Source organism: Eublepharis macularius, chromosome 1 (genome assembly GCF_028583425.1).
Source record: "Eublepharis macularius isolate TG4126 chromosome 1, MPM_Emac_v1.0, whole genome shotgun sequence".
Lineage (NCBI taxonomy): Eukaryota > Metazoa > Chordata > Lepidosauria > Squamata > Eublepharidae > Eublepharis > Eublepharis macularius.
In genome coordinates this window covers 30,684,670-30,697,321 of record NC_072790.1, presented here as the reverse complement: position 1 = coordinate 30,697,321, position 12,652 = coordinate 30,684,670, and the positions used below count along the sequence as shown (strand labels likewise).

Here is a 12,652-nt window from a genome sequence, read left to right as displayed (position 1 = left end):
CCTGCTGTTATTTCTATGGGTTGGGGGCATGTCATTTGTACTTATCTATTAAGATCACTTCTTGTGATTTTCAGAATCTCTTCATGCTACCCACCCTACCACAAATTTTGTTAGTCTTATAGGTGCTACTGGAACTCTTGCTGTTTTCCAATTAAAAATATTACAGTTAAAACCAAAATAAAATAACCCCCCAAATCCCTCCTTCTCTTAAAAGATGCCCACCATTCAGCCCTCCTCAAAAGGCCGGGCAGACAGGTCCTACAGTGTCTCCTTCCTCCAAGGTGAGAGCTCCCACCTCTTAAGGAAGCCCATTTCTCAGAGCAGGAACAACAGACCAGGAAATAAGGATCTATTCAGAACCTGTGTGGTGGTGTGGTTACCGTCACCCTAAGATATGGGACAAAAAGCCACTTTTTGCTACTGGGAGAACGTGTGGAAGAAATATGCTAGACAGATTTTTTAAAATGTTCTGGATTGTTTGGATGTTCAAAAGAGACTTCTGCACAGAAATTACACTAGGTGGCACCTGTTTCTTTCCTTCTTCACAATCTGGAAAGTAAAACAAAGCAACAAATCTTAGAGTAAAACAGACTATTTAACATTCTGAGAGGCTACAGGTAGCCATATTGATTCAAAGCAAAATAAATTTTTAAAAAGCTAGGCAATACCTTTTATTAGGACCAACCCAAACAACAAAAAAGTAGTCAAGCTTTCAAGTTCTCCAGAACTCTTCAGCAGGTTGGATTTTTTTTTTAAGGAGGAAGGGAGGATGTCTGAAAGAGGATAATGTTTTTTGTTTCTCATCCTTAGGTTGGGAGAAGAGGGGGAAATGGCAGCAATGTTCCCATGGGTGGCATCATGTAGATGCTGTGTGGCCCACTTTCCAATTCAGTATAAACACTAAAACAACCTGAGGCTAAAGGGTACGTGATGTGGACACACACACCAGGAGGCTATCCCTATGGCAATGCAAGGAGAAGCTTTAGTCACAAGTGAGAACTCCCAACCCACGTAATTTGCTCAAGAAATGATCGAAGTAATACTTTGGTCGCACTGGATGCACACACCCCTATTGCAAAATCCCTGTTGATCTATATAACACGGGGCAGAAGCCAAGTACAACCAAGTGTAGCCACTGAGAAAGAAGACAAAAGACTTGGTGACTCCACCCTCCAAGGCCATAGCAAGTTCCACCATCTTCCTCCAGTGCAGAATGGGGATTTCACAGCCCCGCCCAGGGCAGGCATCTCTTCCCTGGCTATTCTCTGTAAGAGGCCACACTGCCAACAGCTTTGATAACAACTGCACTGCCCAGGACATTTTATGTAGTGGTTAACGAGACAGTTTCACATTTGTTAGAAATTAGGTAAAGCGTCTACATTTACATGTTCAAACTTGTACACGTATAGCATTAAAAGTGTAATTTTTACAATTTATTTTACATCACCGGCTTTGTAGTTAATAAAAGCATGTCCTGTATTCCACACAGTATGCTAAGGGAAGAAAACATTGGGTGAGAAAGCATCAGGGCCATGATATTGTTACGTCTTTCGCAGTATAAATAACAGCCTCCGCATATATGATACTGAAAGGTAAGTTTGCCAATGATAAAAATGCAGAATAAAGAAAAACGACATACATTCACTTCTGAAGAAATGAGCATAAAACGCCTAATATTTCTGACTGCCGTTCTCATACTGAGAATATAACAATTTAATGAATATTTCTATTCATTAAGGAAAATGTAGGAGACAAAAGGGTCTCTACCTGTAGATGAGAGATACAAATATCTTGAAAATGCATGAGGGATTTTCCCTATCTTGGGTACCAGTTATGATAGTATTCCTGCTAAAAAAGAAAGCCTGAACTGAACCTATTAAAAATTAAAACACTATGCAATCATCTTTAAGATAACGCTTAAATAGTATAATTTTTGGGATATGGCAGCTTGCGGGAAAGCCAAAAGTTGTGTAACGAATTTTGTCTTATCTTCCACAAACCCCTATTATTTTAAGAGGCAGTTGATCTGGATACACACTTTCACATTTTCTCCATGAAGATTGAATTTTTCTTTTTAAACGGGAACCTTTCAGAACTTCAAATGCCTCAGAATTCTGGAGAAAAGGAAATGCCTTCCCTGTTCCTAAGACATCTCTCATGAGAACGTTAGATCTGTAATACGCTGCACGAGGGACTTGTTTTCATCTCCCACTTGCCAGAACAAAGGTTACTATAATATCTTTGAGACAAAGCCACTAATCATCCAAATTTAGGCATGGAAACCCCCTCTGCATAGGAATATGTGCCGATCCCTTGGCTAGATCACCAGCTGAATCAATTCTACATACTTGGATGCAGCTCACTTCATGAACAAAAAGCAAGTTGATCTCTAAGCCGGACACTTACAAATCCCTGCATTTAAAAAAAAAAAAAAACCACCACCACATTGCTACAGAAAATTAAAGTTAAAAATAAGCCTTAAAGTCAGGTGCATGAAAGCAGAAAGATTTTGACTGTTCGGCAACAGCCAATCAATTCAGGGGCCAGATGAGTCACTCGATTTTTCATAGAGGCACTCTTCAAAGGCATGCGCTAGCACGAACACTGAAGCCCATCTTCAGATTTACTTAGAAGTCCCACTGAGTTTGATGCCACTTCCTTCCAAGGACATGTGTCAGAGAAAAATAAGAGCAAACAACCTGAAGACCTATTTGGCTTGATTATCAGGAAAATTCCAACAGTATTATACAAACTTTTGTGAGTCAACGTATGGAGAAGAGAACCATAGAGGTGTGGTGTATTCTCTGTCTTGATTTTGCTAGTTTTTCTGTATTATTTCATTAACGAATATTTATATTCTTGTGTATTTAAGTCAACCAGATGCAATTCATATTACAAAATAAATCCATGTATTTAAAAAAACAATTAAAAACCCAGTATTATATAATCAGATAAAAGGGAGAGGACAACTCGCTCAAGCTGTTTTTCACTGCCCCATTCTGCACGCAAGATCATGCTAAAGCTAAGCTCCATGTAAAGTATCACTCAGCTCCAACTGGGCATTCGGTTTTCCAGCTGAGAGACGGGGCACAAAAGCCTCTCTCTGCTGTCACACCCAGCTCATCTGGCTTTGCTGTCCACTGTGAGGTCTCATGCTCCACCCACTTAGGCTGGTCTTTGATCAGGCATTGGTCATATCCAGCACAGTAGACAAGTGGAATTCGCAAGCCACTTCCTCCTCTTTGCTGGCTCTGATCAGGTGTTTCAAATAGGAAAGTCTGTGCGCCAGGGAGGAGTCATCTGTGTCCTTCAGCATCTGGGTGCCAGCCTAAAGAGAGAAGCAGAAGGTTCGGTCAAAATCCAGAGTGAGAAGGTAGGGCTATAGCTCAGTGGCAGAGCATTTGACTGCAAAGTCCAGAAGGAGAAAGTAGCCATGAAGGAGAAGGTGGCACGCACACCCTACAACCAGAGACACGTGCTTGTAAGAAAAGGCCAAAGCAATCCGATTCACAAATATTGTCATCCTAACAATTCTGCTGTAAAGTACAGGCCATAATTTAGAAAAAAGCACTCTGTAAACAGTAAGGAGATGTAATACGGCCCATCTACAAGTGCCACAAGCGCAACACTAGCCAGGCTTTGGGGGCCTCTTGTTTTGGTTCAGGCGTGGGGGGTGATGCTACCTACACCTTTCCAGAGGAAGATGATGGTGCAACACACTATTCCAAGGGCCCCCTGCTTGATGCTCACCCATGGGGATGAGGCTTTCCAGAAAATAGGCATGGGGCTGGGGCTCAGTAGTAAAGTATCTGCTTGGCAGGCAGAAGGTCCCAGGTTCAGGCCCTCAGGGCTTTTTTTCAGCTGGAACGCGGTGGAATGGAGTTCCGGAACCTCTTGAAAATGGTCACATGGCCGGTGGCCCCGCCCCCTGATCTCCAGACAGAGAGGGCAATCTAAACTCCCCTCTGTCTGGAGATCAGGGGGGCAGGGCCACCGGCCATGTGACCATTTTCTCCAAGGGCAACCCACTAAATTCCACCACCTCTTTTCCCAGAAACAAAGCACTGCAGGCCCTGATATCTCCAGTTAAAGATGTGAAAGACCTCTGCCTAAGGTCCTCTGTGTGTGTGTGTGTGTGTGTGTGTGTGTACACGTACGTACGTATGTACGTACATACACACACACACACACACTAAAAAAACTGGCAATACTTTCAACTTTAGTGGTAATTTTATTTTCACTGACAAGATCTTCTGGATCTTGAGCAATAAAGTTAACTATCTCCAGAAAAGCAAGTGTATTTTAGCTCAGTATGGCTTACTATATATACCCCACACAGTTTCCCCACACAAACGTAGTAACTTCATTCAGTTACCAATGCCCCAGGTACATTGTCACCAACATCATCATCTTTTATATTTTATTCTATTACATTATTTTGGATTTTTACCTCTGGGCTTCTTGACACAGGGGTTTTCACCACTGAGGGGATAATCTGAGGCACGGACACCAGAGCCTCGGGAAGGTAAAGAGGAAGAGACTGTGGGTCCCAGACGGGCTCGGAGTCATTCACCAAGAACTGCTGCAACTGCTCATCAAACCTAAACCCAATAAAAAATGAAAGAAAAATGGCACTTTTAGGCATAATGCAACCGCGTGATGCTTTCTCTTTCTTTCCACAGTGATGAATTTCAAATTGGAAATGTAAAGCTCTAGGAGGGGGGGGGGGGGAAGGGATTTAACAGGGCATTAACAGGGCATTTCCCATCTGCATTCTCCAGGACTGTACGAGTGAGACAAACATGCCGAGCCTTCCCTGCAAGCCCCACCAGGGGCTGGGGACCTCGGGGGGAGCCCTACGCCTGGAAATCAGTACCAAAACAGAACATGTCAACAGAAAATGTCAACTATTAACCGCCTTACTGAGGATCTTACATGCACATGTGAGTCTAACTGAGTAAACTTAACAAAGAGGGTTCAGTGATGAGAGAGGCAAGCAGGAAGGGACAGAAATGGCGGTAACCAGGGCTTTTTTCTGGGAGAAGAGGTGGTGGAACTCAGAGGGTTGCCCTCGGAGAAAATGGTCACATGGCTGGTGGCCCCACCCCCTGATCTCCAGACAGAGGGGTTTAGATTGCCCTCCGTGCTGCTCAGCGGTGCAGACGGCACTCTAAACTCCCCTCTGTCTGGATATCAGGGGGCGGGGCCACCAGCCATGTGACCATTTTCAAGAGGTTCCAGAACTCCGTTCCCCCGCGTTCCAGCTGAAAAAAAGCCCTGGCGGTAACTCCCCTTCTGAATTTTACTATAGAGAGCACCGCATGCAACACCTGGAAGGGACAGTCAGAGCACCAGTGAAGATGTGGGAAAGGAACCTCACTAGTAAGACCTGGTATTCTTATTTTTCCTCTTCCCAAAATAAAGAACTAGACAGAAGGGTGTACAAAAGACAGCACCTGTCAGGCAGTAAGTGTTTTATTTCCCTTTTAGAGTTAACATGCTAAGCACCTGTTATTTGACTGCAGTCAGGCATTCCTGTAATTTAACAACAACAACAACAACAACAACTGTGCTTACATAACCACTCCTCTGGACAGATTAGTCCACTCAGAGTGGTGAACAAAGTCAGTTATCATTATCCCCACAATACAGCTGGGGATGACAGGAGTGGCTTACCCAAAGCTACCGATTAAGCACATGGCAGTAGCGGGATTCAAACCAGCAGAGTGCTGACTCACAGTCCAACTTCTTAACCACTGTGCTACAGTAGCTCAAACTCAACATAAATCAAATTAAATATTCACCAAAGCGATGACTGTCCACTGGCCGGGTGGCAGCTCATCCTTTTTCATTATGGTGCCCTTTGGTGGCAATGACAGGCACGAGGGCTGCTTGCTGCCCCCTAGCCTGCTCACCATCCAGGCCAGTCTCTACTGCCTCTATCACAGAGGCAGCTCAGGAAAGGTCACTCGGGCGCCCAGCTGGCACAACTGCCTTTCAAAACAGACTTTTGCTCTTTAAATTTTAGTTACGTTGCTTTATTCTTCAACTTTTTTAAAAAAATAAGACTCTGTAAGATGATTTGGGTATCTCAGAATAAAAGCACCGTTCTGCCAATATTTCACGTTTATAGGAACTTCACTTAACTCTGTTAAAAGCTTTAATTTCTGAATGTTAATTCCATTGTTTCACAATACTAGTTATTTAATTTGTTTTGTGTAAGCAGTGTTAATATCAACCCTGTTGATAATTAGAGAGTATTATTGTTATAAAGCTTATGCTTCAGAAATACTTGACCAATTAACTAAACTTTACTTATTGAAAACATTTATATTCTTCAATTTTGGCATAGGAGCTACTAAGACTTCTTTTGTTTGGCATTCCCTCACTAACTCTTATTACCTCTCTTCCCTGTTCATGTGTGTATGTTTTATTTGTTTATATATAATTTTCAACTGCTGTTAGTTGTGTGGAAAGGCAGCATAGAAATAAATAAAAATAAATAAAGCAGCTTCCAGTCTGTAAATAAAAATCTGTTAAAGACCAAAAATTACCCATACAAGAAAAAACAGTTTCAACCGCTATATTAAAATACAACACCAAGATAAAAAATAATGTTTTTTTAAAAAAACCCAGTTAAAATCAACACAGAGATAAAAATTGACGGAGAGCAATTCAAATCAGGGACAAATCAGAATTTCAAAGGAAAGCACAGCTGGGGAGGAGCTGTTAAAATCTATAAAAATGTTTTTATTAAATGCCCCAAAACTTTGAAGATCTGGTACCAACGAGACCGCTGGGGCAACGGGTTTCCAGAACAAAGCCACTAACAGCAGGCAAGTATCTGCCACCCTGTACTGCCCTTGGAAGGAGCAGGAGTGACTGCCTTCCCACAACCACCCTCTCTCTTCTACACATTCATCTCACCCTCTTCCAGACAGCTTCTTCCACCACTCATCACTACTGGAGCTCCACCACTGCCTGCTGAGATTGTGCATCCTCCTGCTCTACCCCGTCGTACATTTCTACTCCCACACTGCGGCTACCTTTTATACTAGTACCAGACCCCCCCCACCCCCCGCATCACTTGGCACCGACTCCTTACCTCTTGCTCTCATTTTTTTCCAACTGCAGCTTGGCGGACAGGCGCTCGGGGAGTCGATCCAGATATGAAACCGTCAGTGTGAGATCTGTTCCCGAAGAAACGTGCAGCTCCTCATCACTCGCATTTCTCACGCTGGCATCGTATTTTTCAGGATAAAATGGATGAGAATATAGCCGTGGAACAGTCTGAGACTTTATCTTGGACCTGAAGGACAAGAAGTAACAAGAAAAAGCCACTGTTGTCAACTGTGCAATAAAACTGGGGTTCTACCTTGCCAACTGTGACAAAAAGTACTCACACTAACCCTAGGAACAGTGGAAGAGCCTGGCTGGATGATAATGAAGCCTGATAATTAAGTTTTGTCAACTTGCAACCAACTAATGGCCAACTCGCAGAGTTTTTAAAGGCTATGGTTTCTCACTGCCTTCCTTGGCTTAGCAACTCTGGTCTTCCCTGCTGGTTTCCTGTCTAACTACTAACCGTGGCTGACCTTTCTTAGCTTTTTAAGCTCTGACAAACTTTGGCTAGTTTGGGCTATCCAGGCTCCAGAGACAGAGGGTACATTTCCAGCAGAGGACAACCAGATGCTTCCATGGAGAACACATGGAGGGGCATGACGGGGGATGTCCTTCTCCCACTGTTTGTCCTCAGTGACTGGGTATTCAAAAGAATACGCGTTCTGTCATGGCTTATTCCAGAGCATGTCATGAAACCAGATCAGCTGAACTTCAAAAACTCAGCCTGACTGGTTTGCTCCATTTTGTCTACAGGCCCAAAATGCTCCACCTTGGTTTGCTAGAAACCTGTTGACTAATATGCAAATATGGAACTCCCTTTGCACCTGGCTCCCTGAATATATCTAACAATGAGGGTGTGGTAGAACTCTGTCAGTCTAGGTGTTCCACTACTGAGAAAAGACTAACCGTAGCAATAAAGAAGAGTCCAGTAGCACCTTTAAGACTAGCCAACTTATAGTAGCATAAGCTTATGCTACTACAAGTTGGTTCGTCTTAGAGGTGCTAATGGACTCTTTTCTATTTTGTGACTACAGACTAACACGGCTAACTCCACCGTAGCAATAAAGGATGGTTGCGTTTGTGTTCCTCTTGCAACTTCTCCAGCCAACTGGAGCCATCTACTCCAATTTCACCTGCAATAAAAAACCGAAACAGCTGGGCAAATAATAGAAAGTAAACCATCTCACCTTCCCTGACTTTGCTGGACTTCTTTCTGAGTTTTCAATTGAGCTTCTTCCCATAAAGATGGAGGGATGAATTTTTGCAAGTGCTCCTTTAAAAAATACACACACACTTGCCCATCTTTGCTCACTGCTTCTGTAGATGCAAAACATGACCCGCCCCCCGAAAACAAGATGAAATCACAAACAGCTCAGATTTTTACAGTTTCAAATGAAATAGAAAGTACGCCTCAGATGAAACTGGCTGAACAAGAAAAATCTAAATAACCTAGGCAAATGCAGTCTCCCCACCACTTCGTATCGAGTTGTGTTGCACTGGAGTGCTGATGACGGGATTTTTTTGGTCCCTTGAAGACTCTTAAAAGATTAGACCAATTTTCTACATTATTTTCATTTAATTTCATTCGCAGACTGATGCGCTGGTCTATGGACCGTAGCTGAAGAATCACTGCTACTGTTAAAACTGTTCTAACAATATTGAACATAGACGTTTGTCACTCATTTATCAAACACAAGTTAGAAGGTACACATTATGCTGATTAACCCCAAGGAAGATTCTTCATAATTTCTTATTTCAAGCAAATGTTTTTCACTGAAGCAGTGGAACTTATTACTGATCCATGTATTACACAATGCTGGTTAAGGCATTTGCTTACTGAACACCTGTTTTACACAAGCCCTGGTATGTGGTCTGAAGGCAGAGGGTATATAAACTTTACTGAAGCTATGCAGCCTCAAGTCACTACCTTGGTGCGAAGTCACTTGGAACCCCTATGTATAAATAACAGGAAAGAAAAGACAAGACATAGAGTGACTATGGCTGATTCCGCACTCGTTGGATAATGCACTTCCAATCCTCTTTAGAGATCATTTGGAACAGAATTTTTCGTGTGTGAAGCAAAAAATCCACTTCCAAACGATTGCTAAAATGCATTGAAAGTGCATTATCCAACGTGTGCGGAATCAGCCAAGGCTGTCTCTTCAGAGAAGAGTTCGGGAACAAATAGCCAGCTCAGTGTGAAAGGCAGAGAAAGATCCAGTCCACTCTGCCTTCTGTGAATTCTTCTGGTGCCTCCACTCTGCCTAAGTGTATTCTCAAGGGCAGAAACGGCCACAGCCGTTTTTCCTACATGCAGAAAAACAACAGCAGGACAAACCACGTAGAGCTGGAATGTAGAGCTTTCCTCCGCTTGCCCCCATGGTGTGCCAGCTGCAGTGACAGAGCACCCAGGTAGATTTGCCACCCTTGAAGACCAGAGCACTGAAAATGGTAACAGTATTCAAATTTCTGGACAATTCCTATTTTAATAATGTGCATTTCAGAACAAAGCAGGCACCATGTGATGAAAATTGTAACAGGCTGGGTTAGAATACAATTAACCTATGGATTCTGTTAGTTTGGCAGACTGAGCAGAATAAGAAACTAGTCAAACACAAAATCTTTACGAATCATGCTAACTGAAATTTAGTAATGCAATATATCAATTTTTCCGGAAGATATAAACCTTACAAGATCCTCCGTGACCTGCAAGCTGCTTGTCAGAAATCAAGAATCCTGCTTCAAAGGAGACCCTTTTTTCACCTTTTCCTGCCAAACTATATTTTGATGGTTACTAATTTGACGGAGGCTCCAAAAATTTCTCTCTCCTTACTGATTTAGACGTTTTTGGTAACCTATAAAACTATTTTACTTGCCAAAGCAGCTAAGAAACCAGATCAGTTGCCAAATAAGGGGGAGGGGAGCACGTTCCTAATTCCTGAAGCTGAGTGATAATTGGCATTTTAATGAAGCAATACAAAATGGTCTCGTGCAAATGAACCTCACCAAATAGTAAGTCTGCAGTGGGTAGGAAATAAGCAAATATGCGTTTGAAAAGCTACCCCGCTTTCCTAAAAGATGCACATTAAACAGAAAGCCACACAAAGGCTTCAGGAGAAATAAGCAATGCACACAATTCTCGGTTGTTGTGGATTTTCCGGGCTGTATTGCCGTGGTCTTGGCGTTGTAGTTCCTGACGTTTCGCCAGCAGCTGTGACTGGCATCTTCAGAGGTGTAGCACCAAAAGACAGAGATCTCTCGGTGTCACAGTGACACTGTGACACTGAGACATCTCTGTCTTTTGGTATCTTCAGAGGTGTAGCACCTTTGGTATCTGTCTTTCTGGCATCTTCAGAGGTGTAGCACCAAAAGACAGAGATCTCTCAGTGTCACAGTGTCACTGTGACACTGAGAGATCTCTGTCTTTTGGTGCTGTGACACTGAGAGATCTCTGTCTTTTGGGGTGCTGTGACACTGAGAGATCTCTGTCTTTTGGTGCTACACCTCTGAAGATGCCAGCCACAGCTGCTGGCAAAACGTCAGGAACTACAATGCCAAGACCACGGCTATACAGCCCGGAAAATCCACAACAACCATCATTCTCCGGTCGTGAAAGCCTTCGACAATACATCACACAATTCTTGTTGCTTGTTTCAACTACAGAAAGAAGAGCCAGAAAACCTTAAGAAACTCCACTCGAGTATCTTTATTACCTGGTGCTACTGGCAAGCGAGGCGGTTTCCAGTCTCTCAGTTTATGATTAATGCAGAGCTCCAGAATACTGTCCCAGGGGATCTCTTCCACCGAAGGGCCATCGTCTTCCGAGCTGGCGTGCACCCTGCCCCTCCACTTGAAGTACACTTTGCTCAGCAAACTCTCTACTTGAGACTGAAGTATCGCCTGGGTCTGGGGAGAACTGGCAGTCTGGGACAGATACTGGAGAATCATGGTGCAGACCAGGCGCCAGGGAGCTGTGGGGGGGAAATGCATGCATTATACAACGCCCAGTTACGAGAAGAGAAACAACAAGTAGAGTTTCCAGAGAGAGTGTCGTTTGTTTTGCCATCAGCTGAGCCAAGAAACCTCAGAACTTTTCCTTTCCTTTCGAGCTCCTTTGACCCAATGATCTTGAGCAGCGGAGAAGGAGTCTTTATTTCTTTAAGAAAAATACGGAGGAGAGATCTTGGCCCAAGCCAGTGAGATCCTTGGGTCTCTTTCCAGCAGCAAAGAAAGGATAAGACTGTCTTTTGGTACAACAGGGGGCCGTTTAGTTAAAATGGGAGTGATCCACAGTTCATGCTAAGAATTATAACGAGGGCATGTGAACCCCAGCTCCCGCAAAACTGTCAACACACGTCACAGCCTGATTACCTGTAAATTAGGAAAGTGCAGGATAAGATCTTCTATTTTGTTTGCCCCACCGTCAGGAAGAAAGACAGCGGTGACCAGAATCAGGGTTTGGCCCTTCAGTTCTGGAATGCCTCCTCTCGCACACATACACCCACATCAGTTTGCCTGGTTCTGTACTTGAACGCCCTACCACAAGTGCTCTCCAAGATCTCAATATGCTTTCATAAACTTGCTCTAGGTTTTTACTTATTAAACTATTTAATATAAAGTGCTCTGTGCTCTTATTGTGCAATACAAACAAGTTAATAAATAGCACATTTCAATATAGTTTACAGTAATAGTTACAGCCAATTCACAAAGTTATAATCCTCTTATATATGTCACTTGTCACAATAACATTCAAATAAATATGCAACCATAAACATTTAAGTAATATCAATTTCTAAGAAGTCCGGTAATTCTTTCAAAGTGCAGTCTTTTGAACTATAGTTCTCTTCGATATGGTGCTTCTAATTTCAAACAGTTCCTACACATTTTGCTGATTGCACTCGCCCGTGATTTCCTTCTCTTGAGGGTTGCTGGATTAAACAGAGCTTCGGTGCTCTAAATTTCCTCTTCCAGCCCTCTCTCTCCGTGGGGGGGATGCAAAATCTTTTTAAAAGGATTGAGTGTACATTCCCCAAGATTGTTTTTTGCTCTCCATTAACAAAATATGCAATGAGATCCAAGCCATTATTTATTTTAAAATAAATAAAGTTTGGCCGTAATCTTAAAAAAAAAAATCCAGATGAATCTGGTACCTTTACAGGTTATCAGATAATCCAATTGTAAAGTTGAGTTTAAGTTATAATTTAACTCAGTTATAGCTTCAGCAATATTTTAAGTGCTCCATTTGTTCTCTCTCATGTAGAAAAATACCTAAAGTGCTTAAAGAGCAATTATAGTTCATTTCAAGGAGAAAATGCTATGCAATTTTTTTACAAATAAGGGGAGAGAGATTTGGCTACTATAAACTGGGGCTGTTTTCACACTGCTTTACTGGCCACGGAACATCGCACCAAGCTCTCAGAACGACAGTGTCTTCCTGGTGCGATTTCGCGCGAAATCATGCCAGGAAGACGCTGTTGTTCCAGGAGCTTGGCACGATGTTCCGTGGCCAGTAAGCAGTGTGAAAACGGCC

At 42.8% G+C, this 12,652-nt stretch overlaps 1 protein-coding gene across 1 annotated transcript in view; it reads right to left on the bottom strand.

Moving 5' to 3' along the window:
- Window positions 1-2,046: 2,046 nt before the first annotated feature.
- MCM3AP (minichromosome maintenance complex component 3 associated protein) overlaps window positions 2,047-12,652 on the bottom strand; it is a 51,934-nt gene continuing 41,328 nt past the window's right edge. Inside the window, exons 25-29 of the mRNA XM_054986986.1 lie at window positions 10,836-11,093; window positions 8,310-8,439; window positions 7,106-7,309; window positions 4,451-4,601; window positions 2,047-3,328 (exon numbers count right to left, since the gene is read on the bottom strand). Of these exons, the coding sequence (XP_054842961.1) occupies window positions 3,182-3,328; window positions 4,451-4,601; window positions 7,106-7,309; window positions 8,310-8,439; window positions 10,836-11,093 (890 nt within the window). The 3' untranslated portion in view covers window positions 2,047-3,181. The remainder of the gene's footprint in view (window positions 3,329-4,450; window positions 4,602-7,105; window positions 7,310-8,309; window positions 8,440-10,835; window positions 11,094-12,652) is intronic.